This window comes from Syngnathus floridae, unplaced genomic scaffold (assembly GCF_059516105.1).
Source record: "Syngnathus floridae isolate MCC-2025c unplaced genomic scaffold, RoL_Sflo_1.0 HiC_scaffold_155, whole genome shotgun sequence".
Taxonomy (NCBI): Eukaryota; Metazoa; Chordata; class Actinopteri; order Syngnathiformes; family Syngnathidae; genus Syngnathus; species Syngnathus floridae.
Window position 1 is genome coordinate 1098 of NW_028284176.1, and position 26137 is coordinate 27234.

The window sequence follows — 26137 nt, forward strand, 5'->3', positions numbered from 1 at the left end:
CTTTGTATAAATACTAGATATTAACAGAACATCTACTGCGCGAAATGGGCAGAGTTTACTTGTTTGAGAAGGAGTGGCTTATTCAAAACTAAGATTTATTTAATCTGTTTGTTCCCAGGCAAATTGGATGTGATGCAATTCCAAATTTCACCACATGATGGTGCCCAATTTTGACTTCATAGGACATATTAAACACTTAGCTTGTTATTATGTTCAAGGTAATCAGATTTGTTTATTATTCTAATGGCCTCTTCAAAAACTATTCTGGATTACACTTTGGATCTATTCTACATTACTTGGCAACAACATACTCTGTAACAGTATTAGGCAGTATAATCATATATGTTAACTTGAGAGTGCCCACACTCAATCTACTTATCGTGATGTGTTAAATCAATTACTGTTAGACATTATTTGTCTGATAATCTACCAAATCTTTGAATTGAAGAATTTGTGATTTAATTAATAGCTTGTTCAGGGTAATCAGACTTGTATATAATTCTAATGGCCTTCTTTTGAAAACTATTCTGAATTACAACTTTGGATCTTATATTACTTTGCAACAATCTACTCGGTGACAGATTAGGCAGTATAATCACATATGTTAACTTCAGTGCCCACACTGTATTTATTTATGGTTATTTGTTAAATCAAGTACTGTTAGACATGAAATAGGAAGTGTTTAACATAAATGTTATGGCTACTCACCATTGTAGCTCGCTCCTGGTCAATGATACGAGCCTCTTCTTGCAGTGGAAAACTTGCAGCAACAAACACCGTGGAACTAAAGGAATGAAATTAAACATTAACATTTCGCCTCGACCAATTTTCACACGTACAACGCAACGCGGCTACACTTCTGCTATTACAAACGTAAATCTCCTTAAACACAATGAGTGTTACTTACCGTGTACGCTCTAGACGGTCCAGTTGCAAGCAGAAAATAAAGATATTTCCGTTGATAATCGTCGCTGCTCAGTGGCTCACGGCCATCGCGCCAACAGATTTGAATTTTGGCGGAGGTTCGGGCAATTACGTCATATCCGCGGCACATGACTGCGACGTAATACCCGCTTATCTGAAACGGCAGTTAAAGTAGAGTTACATCAAGTTTTCTTGGAACCTAAACGAATGAAAGAAAACTATCATTTGGCCACAACCAACATTCACAGATACAACACAACGTGCGGGGTTGAGGTTAAAGATTGAGTGAAGGGCCCTCGTTTTAAACTACTGTTTTGAAAGGAGTGGGAACAAGTAAGACGTATTTAATTTATTTAATGGGAAGTAGTAAGACTTATTAAATTTATTTAATCTACTTTTCTTCCCCAGGCAAAATTTGATGTGCTGCAATTCCAAATTTCAAGTGAATGAAGGAATGAAGTCCTTTAAATTATGATTTTGTATAAATACTAGGCATTAACACAAAATCGACGGCACAAAATGGGCAGACTTTACTTGTTTGAAAAGGACTGGTTACAAGACAGACTTTTTTAATTTATTTAATGGGAAGAAGACTTATTTAGTTTAATTGATCTATTTTTGTTCCCTGGCAAAATTCGATTTGCTGCAATTCCAAATTTCCAAAGTGAATGAAGAAAGAAGTCGTTTTAAATTATGATTTTGTTTAAATACTAGGCATAGACACAAAATCTACGGCACAAAATGGGCAGACTTTACTTGTTTGAAGAGGACTGGTTACAAGACAGACTTTTCTGATTTATTTAATGGGAAGAAGACTTATTTAGTTTATTTAATCTATTTTTGTTCCCTGGCAAAATTGGATTTGCTGAAATTGTATTTTGCCAAATCTTGCCTTGAGACCTGATAGGAAGTATTAAACGCTTAGGTTAAATCAATACAAGTTGGTAATAAGAGCGAGTAATGTTGGTTGAACCGATGAATGAAGGTTGAAAGCAATTTAAATTATGACTTTGTATAAATACTAGATATTAACAGAACATCTACTGCGCGAAATGGGCAGAGTTTACTTGTTTGAGAAGGAGTGGCTATTCAAAACTAAGATTTATTTAATCTGTTTGTTCCCAGGCAAAATTGGATGTGATGCAATTCCAAATTTCACCACATGATGGTGCCCAATTTTGACTTCATAGGACATATTAAACACTTAGCTTGTTATTATGTTCAAGGTAATCAGATTTGTTTATTATTCTAATGGCCTCTTCAAAACTATTCTGGATTACTACTTTGGATCTATTCTACATTACTTGGCAACAACATACTCTGTAACAGATTAGGCAGTATAATCATATATGTTAACTTGAGAGTGCCCACACTCAATCTACTTATCGTGATGTGTTAAATCAATTACTGTTAGACATTATTTGTCTGATAATCTACCAAATCTTTGAATTGAAGAATTTGTGATTTAATTAATAGCTTGTTCAGGGTAATCAGACTTGTATATAATTCTAATGGCCTTCTTTTGAAAACTATTCTGAATTACAACTTTGGATCTATATTACTTTGCAACAATCTACTCGGTGACAGATTAGCAGTATAATCACATATGTTAACTTCAGTGCCCACACTGTATTTATTTATGGTTATTTGTTAAATCAAGTACTGTTAGACATGAAATAGGAAGTGTTTAACATAAATGTTATGGCTACTCACCATTGTAGCTCGCTCCTGGTCAATGATACGAGCCTCTTCTTGCAGTGGAAAACTTGCAGCCAACAAACACCGTGGAACCTAAAGGAATGAAATTAAACATTACATTTCGCCTCGACCAATTTTCACACGTACAACGCAACGCGGCTACACTTCTGCTATTACAAACGTAAATCTCCTTAAACACAATGAGTGTTACTTACCGTGTACGCTCTAGACGGTCCAGTTGCAAGCAGAAAATAAAGATATTTCCGTTGATAATCGTCGCTGCTCAGTGGCTCACGGCCATCGCGCAACAGATTTGAATTTTGGCGGAGGGTCGGCAATTACGTCATATCCGCGGCACATGACTGCGACGTAATACCCGCTTATCTGAAACGGCAGTTAAAAGTAGAGTTACATCAAGTTTTCTTGGAACCTAAACGAATGAAAGAAAACTATCATTTGGCCACAACCAACATTCACAGATACAACACAACGTGCGGGGTTGAGGTTAAAGATTGAGTGAAGGGCCCTCGTTTAAACTGACTGTTTTTGAAAAGGAGTGGGAACAAGTAAGACGTATTTAATTTATTTAATGGGAAGTAGTAAGACTTATTAAATGTATTTAATCTACTTTTCTTCCCAGGCAAAATTTGATGTGCTGCAATTCCAAATTTCCAAAGTGAATGAAGGAATGAAGTCCTTTAAATTATGATTTTGTATAAATACTAGGCATTAACACAAAATCGACGGCACAAAATGGGCAGACTTTACTTGTTTGAAAAGGACTGGTTACAAGACAGACTTTTTTAATTTATTTAATGGGAAGAAGACTTATTTAGTTTAATTGATCTATTTTTGTTCCCTGGCAAAATTCGATTTGCTGCAATTCCAAATTTCCAAAGTGAATGAAGGAAAGAAGTCGTTTAAATTATGATTTTGTTTAAATACTAGGCATAGACACAAAATCTACGGCACAAAATGGGCAGACTTTACTTGTTTGAAGAGGACTGGTTACAAGACAGACTTTTCTGATTTATTTAATGGGAAGAAGACTTATTTAGTTTATTTAATCTATTTTTGTTCCCTGGCAAAATTGGATTTGCTGAAACTGTATTTTGCCAAATCTTGCCTTGAGACCTGATAGGAAGTATTAAACGCTTAGTTAAATCAATACAAGTTGGTAATAAGAGCGAGTAATGTTGGTTGAACCGATGAATGAAGGTTGAAAGCAATTTAAATTATGACTTTGTATAAATACTAGATATTAACAGAACATCTACTGCGCGAAATGGGCAGAGTTTACTTGTTTGAGAAGGAGTGGCTTATTCAAAACTAAGATTTATTTAATCTGTTTGTTCCCAGGCAAAATTGGATGTGATGCAATTCCAAATTTCACCACATGATGGTGCCCAATTTTGACTTCATAGGACATATTAAACACTTAGCTTGTTATTATGTTCAAGGTAATCAGATTTGTTTATTATTCTAATGGCCTCTTCAAAACTATTCTGGATTACTACTTTGGATCTATTCTACATTACTTGGCAACAACATACTCTGTAACAGATTAGGCAGTATAATCAAATATGTTAACTTGAGAGTGCCCACACTCAATCTACTTATCGTGATGTGTTAAATCAATTACTGTTAGACATTATTTGTCTGATAATCTACCAAATCTTTGAATTGAAGAATTTGTGATTTAATTAATAGCTTGTTCAGGGTAATCAGACTTGTATATAATTCTAATGGCCTTCTTTTGAAAACTATTCTGAATTACAACTTTGGATCTTATATTACTTTGCAACAATCTACTCGGTGACAGATTAGGCAGTATAATCACATATGTTAACTTCAGTGCCCACACTGTATTTATTTATGGTTATTTGTTAAATCAAGTACTGTTAGACATGAAATAGGAAGTGTTTAACATAAATGTTATGGCTACTCACCATTGTAGCTCGCTCCTGGTCAATGATATGAGCCTCTTCTTGCAGTGGAAAACTTGCAGCCAACAAACACCGTGGAACCTAAAGGAATGAAATTAAACATTAACATTTCGCCTGGACCAACATTCACACGTACAACGCAACGCGGCTACACTTCTGCTATTACAAACGTAAATCTCCTTAAACACAACGAGTGTTACTTACCGTGTACGCTCTAGGCAAAATTGGATGTGATGCAATTCCAAATCTATCTGAAACGGCAGTTAAAAGTAGAGTTACATCAAGTTTTCTTTTTTAATCAACACAATCATTTACAACCGTTGACCAGAAAGAATCGTCGAAATTCGACGTCCCCCACAAACGCCACGCTCACTCGCTTTTCAGGGCAACAAAAGTACTTCTTTTTAAAAACGATGAGTTGTACTTACCGTGTACGCTCTGGACGGTCCAGTTGCAAGCAGAAAATAAAAATATTTCTCTTGTTAGTCGTATGTTACCATCCGCCGTGTCTTTGTCAACATCGCCGCCATTTTCCTACTTCCTGCTGCGAGCCACGCCCACGGATTTAAATTTGGGCGGAAGCTCTTTCCATTGGCGTCGTTTTCGCGTATAGCAAATCCGATTGGTTGGGAAGGGGGCACGGTTATGCAGCCGAGGGGTCCTGTGATCGGTGGGATGTAAAGTAGGCGTCGACGTCACGTCCGCGTCACGTGACCACGACGTGGCAGACGTCCTATAGCAACCGCTGTTTTGTTTAGTAGACTTACAGTTGTTATGCATTGACATAATGGCGCACACACCAAATAGATTTAAATAAATTAAATAGTTCTTCTGCCCACTCTCTTTTAAACAAGTTAACTCTCCCCGCGGATTTGAATTCCGGCGAAAGTTACGCCCATCGACGTCACGTATGTCACGTGACCACGACGTGGCAGATGTCAAATAGCAACCGCTGTTTTGTTTAGTAGATTTACAGTTGTTATGCATTGGCATAATGGTGTGCACTCAAAATAGATTTAAATAAATTAAATATTTCTTCTGCCCACTCCCTTTTAAACAAGTTAACTCTGCCCACGTCCATTGACGTCTTGTCTGCGTCACGTGACCACGACGTAGCGACGTCATATAGTAACCGCTGTTTTGATCAGTAGACTTAGTTATTATGCGTTGACATAATGGCGCACTGGTTAGCATGGCCACCTCTTAAGCATGATGTTGCGGGTTCGACGCCTGATCAATGTTAGCATGGAGTGAGCTGAAGTGCATGGCGCTGAAGATTTGAATCTTTGAAATGCGCTGAGGTCTGACATATCAGGCAGAATGGTTTGCCATCACGTTCAACAAAAAATAGAAACTTTCCCACTCTGATTAAAACGTCCTGTGTTCATCTACGTATTTTCGTTTTGCTGTGCATCTTTTCCCTGCCATTTCGAGAGCCCAATTGACACTCATAGTTTAAAGAAATGTGTTTGCCCATCCTACTTTGTGGAATTTCACCACATGCGCTTATGACCAAAATACCAAATTGAACTCAAGTGAAGCCAACACGCACAACCCCCCCCCCCCCCCCCCCCACACACACACACACACACAAATGTTGATATGAACATAAAAGAGCCGCATGCGGTTCGGGAGTTGCGGCTTGGCCAAACCTGTACTATACAACTTTATTTGTATAAAATTTTCACAACAGCTGTCACACAAACAAAGCGGGATTAACCGAAGACGTGCGTGTTCCGCCCACGCTGGATTTATTTGCACCTTTGAAAAGACACCGTATTGCCGCAGATGTGGCAAAGAGTACTTTTGGGCATCTGAGACGGAAGGATGTCCAAAGCATCATGTCACCTGCTCTGGTAGGCATGGTGGTGGGACGTTGAGGTCAACCGCTTTGGGGTTGGCTGAATCTTTGATCGCAGGATGCCACACACTTGAAGACAGAAGCAGAAAAGCAGAGCTAAATGCAAAATGTACTCACCGGTGACTCCAATTTTTTTCCCCCCTGAAGAAACAGCTGGACGGGTGGCCCCGGCTGGCCAGTGGGACTCTTGTTATTCTGACCCTTTTTAGTGCGCGTTTGGGGCAACAACCGTTTTTTGTGGCGCTCTCTTCTGGTTCAAAAGTGCCCTGCATGTGAATTTGCTTTTCCTGCCTTCTGATTGGATGAGCGCCGGTGTGACGCGGTGCCTCTGTCACCGTGGCGGGGGGTATACGTTGGCATCGGAGCGTCTGCCAACGTCTGAGACCGGCTGGCAGTGTATCGGAGGTGTCGAGTGCGGTGCCGCTGGAGCTCACTCACCAGCTGGTGTTAGGGCCACAGAATGAAGGCCAAGGAGAAGAATAGAAAGAGAAACAGAAACTTCTCCTCCAATTGTTTGATTTGTCTCTTCTGAGCTTCGATGAATTCTTTCAGCTCTTTGTTCCTCTAGGACGGACAAATGGAAAGTGGCATTCAAAAGCCAGTAAGCGTGCAAGTAAGTGCCGGGCTGGCTTTGGGCCCTTACCTGTTGCGCGCTGTGCAGCAGATCCATTCTCTCTTGGAGGATGCAAGCGTCGCGCTCCCTCAACTCGCACATCAGGGCTCGCTTCCATTGGTCCACGGCGCTCCTAAGCTCTTCTCTCTGATCCGCCGTCAGCACGTCATTCACGCCAGCGTGGCTGGCTTTTTCGCCGTCCGTGGCGGGGCAGTCCCGCTGCGGTAGCGCCTCGTACAACATGGCCTCCAGCTCCAGGATCCTCTGGGCCGCAATCCTCGTCCATCAGTGGTCCGGCGGGAGATTTGAGGGAGGCTTACCTTATGAGCCTGGTCCATGGAACACTTCCTGAAGTCCAACTCTTCATCCAGGTAGCCCTTCTGCTTGCAGAACATAGAAGAGCCCAAAGGCACAGCGTCAACAAGCTTCTTTCAGCGCAAAGCCTTCCAAAAGTCACATTTGAGCCGCCGAGTCTCGTGGAGTGCGAACATAAGGAGTTCGACATACACTTACGGCGTTATAGCCCAGGATGTCCAGCTTCTTCATCAGATCACTGATGACGATGTCCGGGGGAAAGGCGCAAGGAGCAATGTAAGGTGTTCTGGGACCTCGGGTTAAGGTTAGGGTTGCGAGGGACGCCTTACGTACGCTCACGCCCTCGGCCTCGCAGTAGATCTGCAAAGGGCTGAGGCCGTCTGGGAAACGGACTTGCAGAAACTTCAAGACGGGGGAGCGCCACTCCCTCTCCTGAAAGGCAGAGGCATGCATCCGTCCGTCCGTCCGTCCGTCCGTCACATCTCTGGCCTCAACACGCTTGTGCGAGTCTTCCCACCTCCAGCTCCAGGATGCGGAACTCAAGCAGTTCGTTTTGGTCTCGGATATCCTGGATGTGCTCTTTCAGACGCGCTTCTTCCGCCTCCATCCGCCTGACCTGAAAAGACAGTCAGACCTCATCTGCGGGGCTTCCCGACGGGTGTGACGCCAAGCGACTCCGCCCAGCGCCTTTCTTTCCGTCACCTTTTCGGCCAACTGCTGATTGCTCTGACGCAGCAGCTGCTTCTCCTCCACCCACTTGACATTCTAGAAGAGACAAACGCGTGGACAGCTTTGGAATGTTGTGTCATTTTCATCCACAAATTCTTTGGTTGACTGGAAAATGACATTTGCTTTTCTCCGCATTTTCCCAGCCACATTCGGGGGGGGGGTTGGTCCAGTAATGCCAGACGAATGAGTGACTGAAGAATGTAGCTATTTTGTCTGAGAAAAAGGTGTGCTCATTGATGAGCTTACCTGTCCTTGTTGCTTCAGCGCTGACTCCAGATCTGCTACTCTGCTTTGATAGTGACCCATTTCTACCATCAGCTTTTCTCTGGTCTGAAAGGAGGAGGAGGGAGGCTCCTCCTCCTCCTTTCAGACCAGAGAACACCCGAGGCTGGGTGAGAACGGGGAGGCTGCGACCCGGCCGGGGGTTGCGGGAAGGGGCGCCACCTTGATCTCCTTCTCGGCGTCGTAGTCCCCTTCGCTGGTCTGGGCTAGCAGAGCGTAGGCTCGTTGCAGCGCTTGATATTCTTGCGTCAGCTGGCGGTAGCGAAGCTCCGCCTCTTCATGCACACACCAATGCAACACAGCACTAGTACCAGAATCAGTCAGACCGGCGACAAAGCACCCGCGACGCAAAGACGAGTCCGATTCCAGGCTGAAGAGGAATGTTTGGTGCCAATACGCTGGCAGAAATGGCGGGCTACCTCTTCGGGTTCCGTGTCGGGGGTTCTGTCGGTGTGAAAAGACAAGGACGATCCGTCCGAGTCCACCAACACGTCTTCGTCGTAGCCGTAAAATGTTTCGATGACCTGCGGGCGCGGAAGCAAACATCTCTCTGAACAAACTGAAGCGACACCTCACGATGAATCGACGAGAGGAACGATAGCGAGAAAAAGGCCATTTCATCTTGCGCAACACCAAGCAGCCGCAAACAAACAGACTCACCTTGCAGGACCTCACGCTTTGTTCCTCCTCAGAGATTCTCGACGTCGGTATCGTAGCAGCAAATCTCTCTCCTGTCGACACAAATAATCCGCCTTTGAGATTCTTTGGATGCAAAGGGAACGAACGGCTCCGGCGCAGAAACAAACGCGACTCACAATGACATTTCTGACATGAGCTCCTGTCTCCAGAGCCTGAAAAACACGTCACCGGCGATGATTGGAGGGACGCTCGTCTTTTCCAAAAGTGACAACTACAGGGTGTGTCAGGGTTTTCCAGATTATCTTTATCGTATCATTATGTTGCTTTGACTTTGACTGCAACCTGTAATAAATAATATTATTTATCCCTTATTTATCCCTATCGCTTATCCCTTCCTACACAAAGTCGTAAAACACCCCTTGCTATGTTTTGACTAGAGGTCAAGGGCTTCCTCTATTCAATCCACTCTTACACCCACCCTGTTTCTCTTAATTAAAATGCTCGTGCAGGAGCCGAGAGTCAGACTTCATTCGTACAACGGATGGACTCTCCACCTGCAGGTGTCCAAAAGAACTTACTTGTCTCCCGTGTGGTTCTTGCAAAATAAGTTGGAGCGAGCGCAACTCTAACAGGGTGCATTTTGCCACTAGCTGCCTACGGACAATGATGTCGCGCTCGCGGCTCATGGTTGACGGGCTGAGCAGCCGGGCAAGTCCGTCGTTTTCAGCGCACAGCGAGTGGCAAAGGCGCTGACAAAACGGGAGCTTTGAGCTGCTGAAAACGGCAAAACAAGTCTAAAGCGTGTTCAAACGCGTGCGCACAATGCTCCTGCTTGAAAGGTCGGAATTTAAGGGGCCAATTTTTTGGATGGCGGCCGCCGGCCAAGCTTTGGACGGAAAAGATTTCCTGGCGACAGCGAGCGAGCGTGGCGCTGCCGTACGTGCACCGAGTCGCCTGCCTGAAGACCTTGGACAAGTCGTCGATGATGTGCCGCTGCTCCACAACTTGAAGGAACTCCATTTCACCGTCCTGCTGGCCGCAACCGCGGTCCAGGTCATTGAGCGAACTAGGCCTTCTCTGTGGAACACAAATGCAGTGGACTCTGTTGGCACGCCGCCGTTGTCCGCGTCGACTTACCAAGCTTGCCATCTCCTCGTTCTCCTGGGTGACAAAGCGCACTTTGTTTTCAAGGCGACACAGCACCAGCGAGAGTTCTTCATTCTTCCTGCTCAGGCGTTTGTTTTTGTACAGGAGTGGCAGAAACTGGCTTTCTGTTTCTCTCAGTCGCTTTAGCTGCAAGCATGAAGTGCGGGATGTGAAAGACGCACAACACGCGGGCCAGAACGTATCCATTCCTTTTGCATCGGTTTGAACGGAATCGTGGCTTTGGCTCCCAATAAAAGACATCTACCAGGCAACCGACTCGACGCGCCGCTCAACTAATAAGCAAGCGCAATGGGTGCCTCGCTGGATGGCGCGCATCAAACGTAGCGCAAACCTTCAAGCGTGCCGTCAATAAATTACCAGTTCATTGCGCTCTTCAGAAAGCAGGGCGTTTCGATCCTCCAGGTTCCTGATGACTGCGCTGAGCTCAGCGATTTTCAGATGAAACCGTCGCGTGTCCCGATCCTCCTGAGACTGAAAACGCCCCGCAACACACACACACAAGCACTCGTTCAAAGTTCAAAACTGTTTTTGTGCTACCTTCCTCCAGCAACGAACTAAGTCATGCGTACTGCAAGTGTGTGATGAGGTGGCTTACGCAATGAAGAGGATTGCTAGTAGCGGCGTTGACCCCACTTCCAGGGTAGTTTAGGCCCGCCCTTTGGGAATCCCTCAGGGCAGCGATCTGCTGCTCGGCAGCCTGAGTCTGCAGCTGAAGGCGGTGGACGTGGCCGGCCCCAGGGCTTCATCCAAAACACTAACCGCTCTGTCTTTCAGCTTGATCTCATCCGTCTGGATGTACAAACGGGGAGCGCTCAGGCAGGCGGGCAAACTCATTTGCCAGAATTGTGACAAAAACAAAGAGAGCAACCGGCCAATTTTTTTTCTTGAATCGACTGGAACACCTTTGCTGTGACAAAAGCGAAGCGAGCAACCGGACATTTTCTTCTTGTGAAATAGAATAGAATAGAATGCCTTAGGTGTCATTGCACTGCAGGTATACAACGAAATTGGGAACATAGCCACGCACCGCGCATCTGATCAGTCCTACCAGTCGGCGGATCTCCCTCTCGCAGTCTCTCTTGGTTCGGCTCAGCTCCTCCCGATGCTGGTGATGAGCCGATCGGAGCTCGGCCGCTCGGGACTGCCAGGCCTGCTGGGCCGCTGCCAGGGCTTCTTCCGCGCTCCTGGTGGAGGCGACACCGCTCGGTCTCCCGACACCGCCGCGTCTCCTCCACCTCCGCCAGCAAAGCGCCCCCCCTCCTCACCTGAGCAGACATTGCGCCACACCGGGCCGTTGAGACCGCAACGGAGCGCCGCGACGCTTACTGGGGACAAGCTACACAATACGGTAGCGGCCGCATCGAAGCCCGACGTGGCGTGCGGATAGTCAGACACGGATAGAGCGGATCACCTTGTCCATGGAGCCGTCCCTCAGGCTGAGGACCAAGGCATTCAGTCGCTGGATCTCTCCATCTTTGATTTTGATCACTCTCATCAGCTCCATTTCATGGTGCCGCAGTAATGTCTCCCTGGTAATGGCTAACTCTTTCTGCTTCTCCTCATGGAGTTTGCTTTTGAGTTCCGTCATGGCGGCGGTGGCACGGTGGTGCTCCGCCCGCAGGTCCTGACTTCTCTCTCTCTCCAGACAGCTGACCTGACATGACTTAGACTTAGACTTAGACAAACTTTATTGTCATCTTGTCTGCACATGGTGCATACAAAACGAAATTCCGTTGCATACGTCTTACAACAAAGTAGTGATATTGCAGTTGAATAGAAGTAACATATCCTATGAAAATATATATATATACATATACTATATATATATATATATATATATATATTAAAAATAAGTATAAAGTGCAGCAGTGATAATTATGCAATAGTGCAAGTAGGCAAAACAGTATTCAAGAGTGTGCAGAGGAATGCTAAACCATGTATTAAACTTCTATTTAAAGGGTTTATACAAGTTCAGTAAAGTTGGTAGTGCGAGATAGTGCAAGATAGAGGTCCGTAGTGTCATAAAGTACAGTTCTGTGAATGTGTGATGCGAGTTCAGTTTAGAGCTCAACAGTTCTAGTGTTCAACAGTCTGATGACAGCAGGGAAAAAGCTGTTGCAGAACCTGGTGGACCTGCAGCGGATGCTGCAAACCTCTTCCCAGAGGGCAGCAGGGAGAACAGTCCATGGTGGGGGTGTGATGGGTCATTGATGATGTTACGGGCACGGGACATGCAGCGCTGAGATGAAATGTCCTGAATGGAGGGAAGAGGAGCCCCTATGATCCTCTCTGCTGTCCTCACCACTCTCCTCACGTTCTTCCAATCGGAGGCGGTGCAGCCTCCACACCACACAGAGAGACAGCTTGTCAGAATGCTCTCTATGGTGCTCCTGTAGAACGTCCTCATGATGGGTGGGGGCAGGTGGGCTCTCCTCATCCTCCGCTGTAAGTACAAGCGCTTCTGTGCCCTCTTGACCAGTGCCGTAGTGTTCATAGTCCAGGTGAGGTCTTCTGTGATGTGGACCCCCAGGAATTTGGTGGTGCTGACCACCTCCACAGCTGAGCTGTTGATGATCAGTGGAGCGTGGTGAGGCTGTTTTTTCCTGAAGTCGACGATGATCTCCTTCATCTTCTCCTCATTCAGGATCAGGCTGTTTTCTCTGCACCAGCCCACCAGCTGCTCCACCTCCTCTCTGTAGTCCAGGTCGTTGTTGTCTCTGATGAGCCCCACCACCGTTGTGTCGTCTGCTGACTTCACGATGTGATTGGTGGTGAACCTGAGGACGCAGTCGTGTGTCATCAGGGTGAACAGCAGGGGGCTCAGGACGCAGCCCTGAAGGGAGCCTGTGCTGAGGGTGATGACATCAGAGGTGTTCTGTCCGACCCGGACTGACTGAGGTCTGTTGCTGAGGAAGTCTAGCAGCCAGTTGCGAAGGGGGGTGTTGAAGCCCAGGTGTTCCAATTTTCCTACCAGATGCTGTGGGATGATGGTGTCAAACGCTGAGCTGAAGTCCAGGAACAGCCTCCGCACATGGGTGTTCTTCTCCTCCAGGTGAGCCAGGCTCAGGTGAAGAACGGAGGAGATGGCGTCCTGAGTGGAGCGGTTTTGCCGGTCGGCAAACTGGAACGGGTCAAATAATAGGGGGAGTCTGGAAACGATGTGACCTTTAAGCAGCCTTTCGAAGCACTTCATCATAACCGGAGTCAGTGCAACAGGCCGGTAATCATTAAATGAGGTGATTTGAGGTTTCTTCGGCACCGGAATGATGGAGGCAGTCTTAAAGCACGCCGGCACTGTGGCTTGGCCCAGCGAGGTGTTAAAAATGTCTGTGATGACCCCAGCCAGATGACTTGCACATTCCCTGAACACACGCCCAGGAATGTTGTCGGGGCCAGGGGCCTTACAGGGGTTGACTCTCCTCAGGGTCTTCAACACATCGGCGGAGTCAAGGCAGAGTACCTCCTCTTCCTGATGGGGGACAGTTTTAACTGCTGGAGTGCCGTTTAGTGCCTCGAACCTCCCAAAGAAGTTATTTAGACCATTTAGAAAGTCAGCATCAACTACACCCACCGGGGGGGGGGGGGGGGGGGGGGGAGAGTGAGTTGTAGTCTGTAATCGCCCGTATGCCTTGCCACATACTCCTGATGTTTTTGACGTCGTGGAAACGATCCTGAAATTTTCGACTGCGGTCTCGCTTCGCTATCCTGATGGCACGGTTCAAGTTGGCTCTCGCTGTCCTCAGTGTCTCCTTGTCGCCAGACTTGAAGGCAGAGTTCCGCGCTCGTAGCGTTTGACGTACCTCCTCAGTCATCCAGGGTCGTTGGTTGCCCCGGGTGATGATATTCTTAGTGGTGCTGACGTCCTCGGTGCATTTGTTGATGTAGGCTGACACAGTCATGGCACACGCATGTCTAATCTACATCGGGAAAACTGGGAGGGAGGGAGGGAGGCAGGCAGGGAGGCAGGCAGGGAGGCAGGCAGTGTCTGTCTGTTGAGGTTTTCACCTTGTTCTTCTCCTGCTGAAGTTCTAACTGGACGTCCATCAGTTTGGTTCTCAGCTCGTCATTGGCGGCCTGAAGGGCGTCCGTTCGCTCCGCCTTGGCCCGCCCTGCCGGAGCTCGTTTGGACATCTCTTACTCGAGTCTCGCCCGGTCGTCAGTCAGAGATCACAACATTTGTACCTGGAGAGCACAAACGCAGCGCTGTTTTCCACTGGCTTCGAACTCAACTTCAATCGGTACCGTAACTTACAACATCATAAACATAGAACTAGCTTGACTTATTCATTGAATAAATGCATTTGGTTCTTCAAAACTGCATCACGCAACATAGCGTGACCGAGACGGCCGTTATCCACCTGCGTGAAGTTATTTGGTGAAATGAATGAGATGTTTAAGACACCATCGTTCTGTCTCTACGTAGATGAAGGGAAATAATCGATTGCTGAAGGTCCAAAGGTGTTGTGATAAACAAATAAACATATTAGTGATTAGTGACATATTTGTGATAAACATATTAGGCAGGATAATCACATATGTTAACGTGACTGCCCACACTGTATTTATTTATGGTTATTTGTTAAATCGAGTACTGTTAGACATGAAATAGGAAGTGTTTAACATAAATGGAAGACGAAAGGGGTACTCACCATTGTAGCTCCTGCTGGTCAATGATACGAGCCTCTTCTTGCAGTGGAAAACGTACAGCCAACAAACACCGTGGAACCTAAAGGAATGAAATTAAACATTAACATTTAGCCTCAACCAACATTCACAGATACAACGCAACGCAAACTACACAAACGTAAATCTTTTTAAACACAATGAGTTGTACTTACCGTGTACGCTCTAGACGGTCCACTTGCAAGCAGAAAATAAAGATATTTCTGTTGATAATCGTCGTGTTTGTATCCGGTGTCTCGCTCAAGGCCATTGCGCCCACAGATTTGAATTTTGGCGAGAGTTCAGCCTATTGACGTCATTTCCGCGGTGTAATACCCGCATATCTGAAACGGCAAAGTTAAGAGTAGAGTTAAATAAAGTTTTTAGTCAACGCAATAATTTACAACCGTTGACCAGTCGAAATAATCGTCGAAATTTGGCGTCTGTGGCTGGAAGCAGACGCCGAGTTCGACATTCCTCCCAAACGCCACACTCCCTCGCTTTTCAGGGCTAAAAAAAAACAGTTGTAATTACCTTGTACGCTCTAGACGGTCAAGTTGCAAGCTGAAAACAAAAATATTTGCCTTGTTAGTCATCGTGTTACTAACCGCTGTGTCTTGTTTGCCAGAATTGCCGCTTTCCTACTTCCTGTTGCAAGCCACGCCCACGGATTATAATTTTGCCGTGAGTTCCGCCTATTGACGTCATGTCCGCGTCACATGACTGCGACGTAATATTATCTAAAACTGTTTGTGCGGTATTGTGTTGTTCTGTGCGGTATTGTGTTATTCTGTGCGGCGTCGTGTTGTTCTGTGCGGCGTCGTGTTGTTCAGTGCGACGTCGTGTTGTTCAGTGCGGCATGGTGTTGTTCAGTAAGGCATGGTGTTGTTCAGTGCGGCATGGTGTTGTTCAGTGCGGCATAATGTTGTTCAGTGCGGCATGGTGTTGTTCAGTGCAGGATGCTGTTGTTCAGTGCGGCATGGTGTTGTTCAATGCAGGATCGTGTTGTTCAGTGCAGCATAATGTTGTTCAGTGCAGCATGGTGTTGTTCAGTGCGGCATGGTGTTGTTCAATGCGGCATGGTGTTGTTCACTGCGGGATGGTGTTGTTCAATGCGGGATCGTGTTGTTCAGTGCGGCATGGTGTTGTTCAGTGCGGCATGGTGTTGTTCAGTGCGGCATGGTGTTGTTCAGTGCGACATAATGTTGTTCAGTGCGGCATAATGTTGTTCAGTGCGGCATGGTGTTGTTCAGTGCGGCATGGTGTTGTTCAGTGCGGCATGGTGTTGTTCAGTGCGGCATGGTGTTGTTCAGTGCAGGATGGTGTTGTTCAGTGCGGCATGGTGTTGTTCAATGCGGCATGGTGTTGTTCAGTGCGGGATGGTGTTGTTCATTGCGGCATGGTGTTGTTCAGTGCGGCATGGTGTTGTTCAATGCGGCATGGTGTTGTTCACTGCGGGATGGTGTTGTTCAATGCGGGATCGTGTTGTTCAGTGCGGCATAATGTTGTTCAGTGCGGCATGGTGTTGTTCAGTGTGGCATGCTGTTGTTCAGTGCGACATAATGTTGTTTAGTGCGGCATAATGTTGTTCAGTGCGGCATAATGTTGTTCAGTGCGGCATGGTGTTGTTCAGTGCGGCATGGTGTTGTTCAGTGCGGCATGGTGTTGTTCAGTGCAGGATGGTGTTGTTCAGTGCGGCATGGTGTTGTTCAATGCGGCATGGTGTTGTTCAGTGCGGGATGGTGTTGTTCAGTGTGGGATGGTGTTGTTCAGTGCGGCATGGTGTTGTTCAGTGCGGAATGGTGTTGTTCAGTGCGGCATGGTGTTGTTCAGTGCAGCATGGTGTTGTTCATTTCGGCATAATGTTGTTCAGTGCGGCATAATGTTGTTTAGTGCGGCATGGTGTTGTTCAGTGCGGGATGGTGTTGTTCAGTGCGTTATAATGTTGTTCAGTGCGGCATGGTGTTGTTCAGTGCGGCATGGTGTTGTTCAATGCGGCATGGTGTTGTTCAGTGCGGGATGGTGTTGTTCATTGCGGCATGGTGTTGTTCAGTGCGGCATGGTGTTGTTCAGTGCAGCATAATGTTGTTCAGTGCGGCATGGTGTTGTTCAGTGCGGAATGGTGTTGTTCAGTGCGGCATGGTGTTGTTCAGTGCGGCATGGTGTTGTTCAGTGCGGCATGGTGTTGTTCAGTGAGGCATGGTGTTGTTCAGTGCGGGATGGTGTTCAATGCGGGATCGTGTTGTTCAGTGCGGCATGGTGTTGTTCAGTGCGGCATGGTGTTGTTCAGTGCGGCATGGTGTTGTTCAGTGCAGCATGGTGTTGTTCATTTCGGCATAATGTTGTTCAGTGCGGCATAATGTTGTTTAGTGCGGCATGGTGTTGTTCAGTGCGGGATGGTGTTGTTCAGTGCGTTATAATGTTGTTCAGTGCGGCATGGTGTTGTTCAGTGCGGCATGGTGTTGTTCAGTGCGGCATGGTGTTGTTCAGTGCGGCATAATGTTGTTCAGTGCGGCATAATGTTGTTCAGTGCGGCATGGTGTTCAGTGCGGGATGGTGTTGTTCAGTGCGGGATGGTGTTGTTCAGTGCGGCATGGTGTTCAATGCGGAATGGTGTTGTTCAGTGCAGGATGGTGTTTTTCAGTGCGGCATGGTGTTGTTCAGTGCGGCATAATGTTGTTCAGTGCGGCATGGTGTTGTTCAGTGCGGCATGGTGTTGTTCAGTGCGGCATGGTGTTGTTCAGTGCGGCATGGTGTTGTTCAGTGCGGCATAATGTTGTTCAGTGCGGCATGGTGTTGTTCAGTGCGGCATGGTGTTGTTCAGTGCGGCATAATGTTCAGTGCGGCATAATGTTGTTCAGTGCGGCATGGTGTTGTTCAGTGCGGGATGGTGTTGTTCAGTGCAGGATGGTGTTGTTCAGTGCGGCATGGTGTTCAGTGCGGGATGGTGTCTTTCAGTGCGGCATGGTGTCGTTCAGTGCGGCATAGTGTCTTTCAGTGCGGCATGGTGTCGTTCAGTGAGGCATGGTGTTGTTCAGTGCGGCATGGTGTTATTTAGTGTGGCATGGTGTTGTTCAGTGCGGGATGGTGTTGTTCAGTGTGGCATGGTGTTCAGTGCGGCATGGTGTTGTTCAGTGCGGTATCGTGTTGTTCAGTGCGGTATCGTGTTTCTCAGTGCGGTATCGTGTTGTTCAGTGCAGTATCGTTGTGTTGTTCGTATTGTGTTGTGTTGTTCGTAATGTGTTGTGTTGTTCGTATTGTGTTGTGTTGTTCATATTGTGTTGTTCATATTGTGTTGAGTTGTTCGTATTGTGTTGTGTTGTTCGTATTGTGTTGCCTTTAACACTTAGCCTCTAACACTTAGCCTCTAACACTTAGCCTCTAGCATCTAGAAGGTAAATAAATAGGAAGGAAGGACTCACCGGTGACGTCTTCGCCCACGTCCAAGCGTTGTACTTTGTATTTTCATCCTTCTGACAGTGGAAAACATAGCCAACAAACACCGTGGAACCTAAACGAATGAAAGAAAACTATCATTTGGCCACAACCAACATTCACAGATACAACACAATGTGACGTGCGGGGTTGAGGTTAAAGGTTGAGTGAAGGGCCCTCGTTTTAAACTACTTTTTTGAAAAGGATTGGGAACAAGTAAGACGTATTTAATTTATTTAATGGGAAGTAGTAAGAGCTATTGAATTTAATCTATGTATTATATTCTATTGTATTGTATTCTGTTGTATTCTTTTGGATTGTATTCACACTAACCCCACTAAAACTTCAGCCCACAAAAACTCGCCTCTGGCGCCTAGCCTCTGGCACTTAGCCTCTAACACTTAGCCTTTAACACTTAGCCTTTAACACTTAGCCTTCAACACTTAGCCTAGAAGGTGAATAAATAGGGTTAAAGGTTGAGTGAAGGGACCTCGTTTTAAACTACTTTTTTGAAAAGGAGTGGGAACAAGTAAGACGTATTTAATTTATTTAATGGAAAGTAGTAAGACTTATTAAATTTATTTAATCTACTTTTCTTCCCAGGCAAAATTTGATGTGCTGCAATTCCAAATTTCCAAAGTGAATGAAGGAATGAAGTCCTTTAAATTATGATTTTGTATAAATACTAGGCATTAACACAAAATCGACGTCACAAAATGGGCAGACTTTACTTGTTTGAAAAGGACTGGTTACAAGACAGACTTTTTTAATTTATTTAATGGGAAGAAGACTTATTTAGTTTAATTGATCTATTTTTGTTCCCTGGCAAAATTCGATTTGCTGCAATTCCAAATTTCCAAAGTGAATGAAGGAAAGAAGTCGTTTAAATTATGATTTTGTTTAAATACTAGGCATAGACACAAAATCTACGGCACAAAATGGGCAGACTTTACTTGTTTGAAGAGGACTGGTTACAAGACAGACTTTTCTGATTTATTTAATGGGAAGAAGACTTATTTAGTTTATTTAATCTATTTTTGTTCCCTGGCAAAATTGGATTTGCTGAAATTGTATTTTGCCAAATCTTGCCTTGAGACCTGATAGGAAGTATTAAACGCTTAGTTAAATCAATACAAGTTGGTAATAAGAGCGAGTAATGTTGGTTGAACCGATGAATGAAGGTTGAAAGCAATTTAAATTATGACTTTGTATAAATACTAGATATTAACAGAACATCTACTGCGCGAAATGGGCAGAGTTTACTTGTTTGAGAAGGAGTGGCTTATTCAAAACTAAGATTTATTTAATCTGTTTGTTCCCAGGCAAAATTGGATGTGATGCAATTCCAAATTTCACCACATGATGGTGCCCAATTTTGACTTCATAGGACATATTAAACACTTAGCTTGTTATTATGTTCAAGGTAATCAGATTTGTTTATTATTCTAATGGCCTCTTCAAAACTATTCTGGATTACTACTTTGGATCTATTCTACATTACTTGGCAACAACATACTCTGTAACAGATTAGGCAGTATAATCATATATGTTAACTTGAGAGTGCCCACACTCAATCTACTTATCGTGATGTGTTAAATCAATTACTGTTAGACATTATTTGTCTGATAATCTACCAAATCTTTGAATTGAAGAATTTGTGATTTAATTAATAGCTTGTTCAGGGTAATCAGACTTGTATATAATTCTAATGGCCTTCTTTTGAAAACTATTCTGAATTACAACTTTGGATCTTATATTACTTTGCAACAATCTACTCGGTGACAGATTAGGCAGTATAATCACATATGTTAACTTCAGTGCCCACACTGTATTTATTTATGGTTATTTGTTAAATCAAGTACTGTTAGACATGAAATAGGAAGTGTTTAACATAAATGTTATGGCTACTCACCATTGTAGCTCGCTCCTGGTCAATGATACGAGCCTCTTCTTGCAGTGGAAAACTTGCAGCCAACAAACACCGTGGAACCTAAAGGAATGAAATTAAACATTAACATTTCGCCTCGACCAATTTTCACACGTACAACGCAACGCGGCTACACTTCTGCTATTACAAACGTAAATCTCCTTAAACACAATGAGTGTTACTTACCGTGTACGCTCTAGACGGTCCAGTTGCAAGCAGAAAATAAAGATATTTCCGTTGATAATCGTCGCTGCTCAGTGGCTCACGGCCATCGCGCCAACAGATTTGAATTTTGGCGGAGGTTCGGGCAATTACGTCATATCCGCGGCACATGACTGCGACGTAATACCCGCTTATCTGAAACGGCAGTTAAAAGTAGAGTTACATCAAGTTTTCTTGGAACCTAAACGAATGAAAGAAAACTATCATTTGGCCACAACCAACATTCACAGATACAACACAACGTGCGGGGTTGAGGTTAAAGATTGAGTGAAGGGCCCTCGTTTTAAACTACTGTTTTGAAAAGGAGTGGGAACAAGTAAGACGTATTTAATTTATTTAATGGGAAGTAGTAAGACTTATTAAATTTATTTAATCTACTTTTCTTCCCAGGCAAAATTTGATGTGCTGCAATTCCAAATTTCCAAAGTGAATGAAGGAATGAAGTCCTTTAAATTATGATTTTGTATAAATACTAGGCATTAACACAAAATCGACGGCACAAAATGGGCAGACTTTACTTGTTTGAAAAGGACTGGTTACAAGACAGACTTTTTTAATTTATTTAATGGGAAGAAGACTTATTTAGTTTAATTGATCTATTTTTGTTCCCTGGCAAAATTCGATTTGCTGCAATTCCAAATTTCCAAAGTGAATGAAGGAAAGAAGTCGTTTAAATTATGATTTTGTTTAAATACTAGGCATAGACACAAAATCTACGGCACAAAATGGGCAGACTTTACTTGTTTGAAGAGGACTGGTTACAAGACAGACTTTTCTGATTTATTTAATGGGAAGAAGACTTATTTAGTTTATTTAATCTATTTTTGTTCCCTGGCAAAATTGGATTTGCTGAAATTGTATTTTGCCAAATCTTGCCTTGAGACCTGATAGGAAGTATTAAACGCTTAGTTAAATCAATACAAGTTGGTAATAAGAGCGAGTAATGTTGGTTGAACCGATGAATGAAGGTTGAAAGCAATTTAAATTATGACTTTGTATAAATACTAGATATTAACAGAACATCTACTGCGCGAAATGGGCAGAGTTTACTTGTTTGAGAAGGAGTGGCTTATTCAAAACTAAGATTTATTTAATCTGTTTGTTCCCAGGCAAAATTGGATGTGATGCAATTCCAAATTTCACCACATGATGGTGCCCAATTTTGACTTCATAGGACATATTAAACACTTAGCTTGTTATTATGTTCAAGGTAATCAGATTTGTTTATTATTCTAATGGCCTCTTCAAAACTATTCTGGATTACTACTTTGGATCTATTCTACATTACTTGGCAACAACATACTCTGTAACAGATTAGGCAGTATAATCATATATGTTAACTTGAGAGTGCCCACACTCAATCTACTTATCGTGATGTGTTAAATCAATTACTGTTAGACATTATTTGTCTGATAATCTACCAAATCTTTGAATTGAAGAATTTGTGATTTAATTAATAGCTTGTTCAGGGTAATCAGACTTGTATATAATTCTAATGGCCTTCTTTTGAAAACTATTCTGAATTACAACTTTGGATCTTATATTACTTTGCAACAATCTACTCGGTGACAGATTAGGCAGTATAATCACATATGTTAACTTCAGTGCCCACACTGTATTTATTTATGGTTATTTGTTAAATCAAGTACTGTTAGACATGAAATAGGAAGTGTTTAACATAAATGTTATGGCTACTCACCATTGTAGCTCGCTCCTGGTCAATGATACGAGCCTCTTCTTGCAGTGGAAAACTTGCAGCCAACAAACACCGTGGAACCTAAAGGAATGAAATTAAACATTAACATTTCGCCTCGACCAATTTTCACACGTACAACGCAACGCGGCTACACTTCTGCTATTACAAACGTAAATCTCCTTAAACACAATGAGTGTTACTTACCGTGTACGCTCTAGACGGTCCAGTTGCAAGCAGAAAATAAAGATATTTCCGTTGATAATCGTCGCTGCTCAGTGGCTCACGGCCATCGCGCCAACAGATTTGAATTTTGGCGGAGGTTCGGGCAATTACGTCATATCCGCGGCACATGACTGCGACGTAATACCCGCTTATCTGAAACGGCAGTTAAAAGTAGAGTTACATCAAGTTTTCTTGGAACCTAAACGAATGAAAGAAAACTATCATTTGGCCACAACCAACATTCACAGATACAACACAACGTGCGGGGTTGAGGTTAAAGATTGAGTGAAGGGCCCTCGTTTTAAACTACTGTTTTGAAAAGGAGTGGGAACAAGTAAGACGTATTTAATTTATTTAATGGGAAGTAGTAAGACTTATTAAATTTATTTAATCTACTTTTCTTCCCAGGCAAAATTTGATGTGCTGCAATTCCAAATTTCCAAAGTGAATGAAGGAATGAAGTCCTTTAAATTATGATTTTGTATAAATACTAGGCATTAACACAAAATCGACGGCACAAAATGGGCAGACTTTACTTGTTTGAAAAGGACTGGTTACAAGACAGACTTTTTTAATTTATTTAATGGGAAGAAGACTTATTTAGTTTAATTGATCTATTTTTGTTCCCTGGCAAAATTCGATTTGCTGCAATTCCAAATTTCCAAAGTGAATGAAGGAAAGAAGTCGTTTAAATTATGATTTTGTTTAAATACTAGGCATAGACACAAAATCTACGGCACAAAATGGGCAGACTTTACTTGTTTGAAGAGGACTGGTTACAAGACAGACTTTTCTGATTTATTTAATGGGAAGAAGACTTATTTAGTTTATTTAATCTATTTTTGTTCCCTGGCAAAATTGGATTTGCTGAAACTGTATTTTGCCAAATCTTGCCTTGAGACCTGATAGGAAGTATTAAACGCTTAGTTAAATCAATACAAGTTGGTAATAAGAGCGAGTAATGTTGGTTGAACCGATGAATGAAGGTTGAAAGCAATTTAAATTATGACTTTGTATAAATACTAGATATTAACAGAACATCTACTGCGCGAAATGGGCAGAGTTTACTTGTTTGAGAAGGAGTGGCTTATTCAAAACTAAGATTTATTTAATCTGTTTGTTCCCAGGCAAAATTGGATGTGATGCAATTCCAAATTTCACCACATGATGGTGCCCAATTTTGACTTCATAGGACATATTAAACACTTAGCTTGTTATTATGTTCAAGGTAATCAGATTTGTTTATTATTCTAATGGCCTCTTCAAAACTATTCTGGATTACTACTTTGGATCTATTCTACATTACTTGGCAACAACATACTCTGTAACAGATTAGGCAGTATAATCAAATATGTTAACTTGAGAGTGCCCACACTCAATCTACTTATCGTGATGTGTTAAATCAATTACTGTTAGACATTATTTGTCTGATAATCTACCAAATCTTTGAATTGAAGAATTTGTGATTTAATTAATAGCTTGTTCAGGGTAATCAGACTTGTATATAATTCTAATGGCCTTCTTTTGAAAACTATTCTGAATTACAACTTTGGATCTTATATTACTTTGCAACAATCTACTCGGTGACAGATTAGGCAGTATAATCACATATGTTAACTTCAGTGCCCACACTGTATTTATTTATGGTTATTTGTTAAATCAAGTACTGTTAGACATGAAATAGGAAGTGTTTAACATAAATGTTATGGCTACTCACCATTGTAGCTCGCTCCTGGTCAATGATATGAGCCTCTTCTTGCAGTGGAAAACTTGCAGCCAACAAACACCGTGGAACCTAAAGGAATGAAATTAAACATTAACATTTCGCCTGGACCAACATTCACACGTACAACGCAACGCGGCTACACTTCTGCTATTACAAACGTAAATCTCCTTAAACACAACGAGTGTTACTTACCGTGTACGCTCTAGGCAAAATTGGATGTGATGCAATTCCAAATCTATCTGAAACGGCAGTTAAAAGTAGAGTTACATCAAGTTTTCTTTTTTAATCAACACAATCATTTACAACCGTTGACCAGAAAGAATCGTCGAAATTCGACGTCCCCCACAAACGCCACGCTCACTCGCTTTTCAGGGCAACAAAAGTACTTCTTTTTAAAAACGATGAGTTGTACTTACCGTGTACGCTCTGGACGGTCCAGTTGCAAGCAGAAAATAAAAATATTTCTCTTGTTAGTCGTATGTTACCATCCGCCGTGTCTTTGTCAACATCGCCGCCATTTTCCTACTTCCTGCTGCGAGCCACGCCCACGGATTTAAATTTGGGCGGAAGCTCTTTCCATTGGCGTCGTTTTCGCGTATAGCAAATCCGATTGGTTGGGAAGGGGGCACGGTTATGCAGCCGAGGGGTCCTGTGATCGGTGGGATGTAAAGTAGGCGTCGACGTCACGTCCGCGTCACGTGACCACGACGTGGCAGACGTCCTATAGCAACCGCTGTTTTGTTTAGTAGACTTACAGTTGTTATGCATTGACATAATGGCGCACACACCAAATAGATTTAAATAAATTAAATAGTTCTTCTGCCCACTCTCTTTTAAACAAGTTAACTCTCCCCGCGGATTTGAATTCCGGCGAAAGTTACGCCCATCGACGTCACGTATGTCACGTGACCACGACGTGGCAGATGTCAAATAGCAACCGCTGTTTTGTTTAGTAGATTTACAGTTGTTATGCATTGGCATAATGGTGTGCACTCAAAATAGATTTAAATAAATTAAATATTTCTTCTGCCCACTCCCTTTTAAACAAGTTAACTCTGCCCACGTCCATTGACGTCTTGTCTGCGTCACGTGACCACGACGTAGCGACGTCATATAGTAACCGCTGTTTTGATCAGTAGACTTAGTTATTATGCGTTGACATAATGGCGCACTGGTTAGCATGGCCACCTCTTAAGCATGATGTTGCGGGTTCGACGCCTGATCAATGTTAGCATGGAGTGAGCTGAAGTGCATGGCGCTGAAGATTTGAATCTTTGAAATGCGCTGAGGTCTGACATATCAGGCAGAATGGTTTGCCATCACGTTCAACAAAAAATAGAAACTTTCCCACTCTGATTAAAACGTCCTGTGTTCATCTACGTATTTTCGTTTTGCTGTGCATCTTTTCCCTGCCATTTCGAGAGCCCAATTGACACTCATAGTTTAAAGAAATGTGTTTGCCCATCCTACTTTGTGGAATTTCACCACATGCGCTTATGACCAAAATACCAAATTGAACTCAAGTGAAGCCAACACGCACAACCCCCCCCCCCCCCCCCCCCACACACACACACACACACAAATGTTGATATGAACATAAAAGAGCCGCATGCGGTTCGGGAGTTGCGGCTTGGCCAAACCTGTACTATACAACTTTATTTGTATAAAATTTTCACAACAGCTGTCACACAAACAAAGCGGGATTAACCGAAGACGTGCGTGTTCCGCCCACGCTGGATTTATTTGCACCTTTGAAAAGACACCGTATTGCCGCAGATGTGGCAAAGAGTACTTTTGGGCATCTGAGACGGAAGGATGTCCAAAGCATCATGTCACCTGCTCTGGTAGGCATGGTGGTGGGACGTTGAGGTCAACCGCTTTGGGGTTGGCTGAATCTTTGATCGCAGGATGCCACACACTTGAAGACAGAAGCAGAAAAGCAGAGCTAAATGCAAAATGTACTCACCGGTGACTCCAATTTTTTTCCCCCCTGAAGAAACAGCTGGACGGGTGGCCCCGGCTGGCCAGTGGGACTCTTGTTATTCTGACCCTTTTTAGTGCGCGTTTGGGGCA

The 26137-nt window shown here is 43.8% G+C and overlaps 1 protein-coding gene and 1 long non-coding RNA gene across 3 annotated transcripts; both read right to left on the reverse strand.

Annotated features, from left to right (window-relative positions):
• Positions 1–706: 706 nt before the first annotated feature.
• LOC148377461 (uncharacterized) lies at positions 707–5295 on the reverse strand. 2 transcript variants are annotated; one of them, XR_015856696.1, is made up of 7 exons: positions 4997–5295; positions 4773–4815; positions 4572–4649; positions 2838–3006; positions 2638–2715; positions 908–1078; positions 707–760 (listed from the first exon to the last, which is right to left on the reverse strand). It is a non-coding gene; the product is annotated as an uncharacterized LOC148377461 (long non-coding RNA). The 2 variants fall into 2 exon arrangements; XR_015856695.1 differs by having other exon boundaries at positions 4773–4819.
• Positions 5296–13807: 8512 nt separating this feature from the next.
• Positions 13808–24572, reverse strand: LOC148377462 (uncharacterized). The gene is made up of 12 exons (XM_088368232.1): positions 24481–24572; positions 24257–24303; positions 24056–24133; positions 22321–22491; positions 22120–22197; positions 20385–20555; positions 20184–20261; positions 18259–18347; positions 15371–15400; positions 15013–15180; positions 14824–14900; positions 13808–14356 (listed from the first exon to the last, which is right to left on the reverse strand). Exons 3-10 carry the CDS (start codon positions 24056–24058, stop codon positions 15153–15155), a joined length of 648 nt encoding a protein of 215 aa, XP_088224358.1. The 5' UTR covers positions 24059–24133; positions 24257–24303; positions 24481–24572; the 3' UTR covers positions 13808–14356; positions 14824–14900; positions 15013–15152.
• Between the last annotated feature and the right edge of the window lie 1565 nt (positions 24573–26137).

Bases quoted from the DNA above. Each gene is read 5' to 3' on its own strand.
- LOC148377462 (XM_088368232.1), bottom strand. The intron at 20,262-20,384 runs GTAAGTAACACT...TCATTCCTTTAG, and splicing joins GACCGTCTAGAGCGTACACG to GTTCCACGGTGTTTGTTGGC. The intron at 18,348-20,183 runs GTGAGTAGCCAT...TCATTCGTTTAG, and splicing joins ACCAGGAGCGAGCTACAATG to GTTCCACGGTGTTTGTTGGC.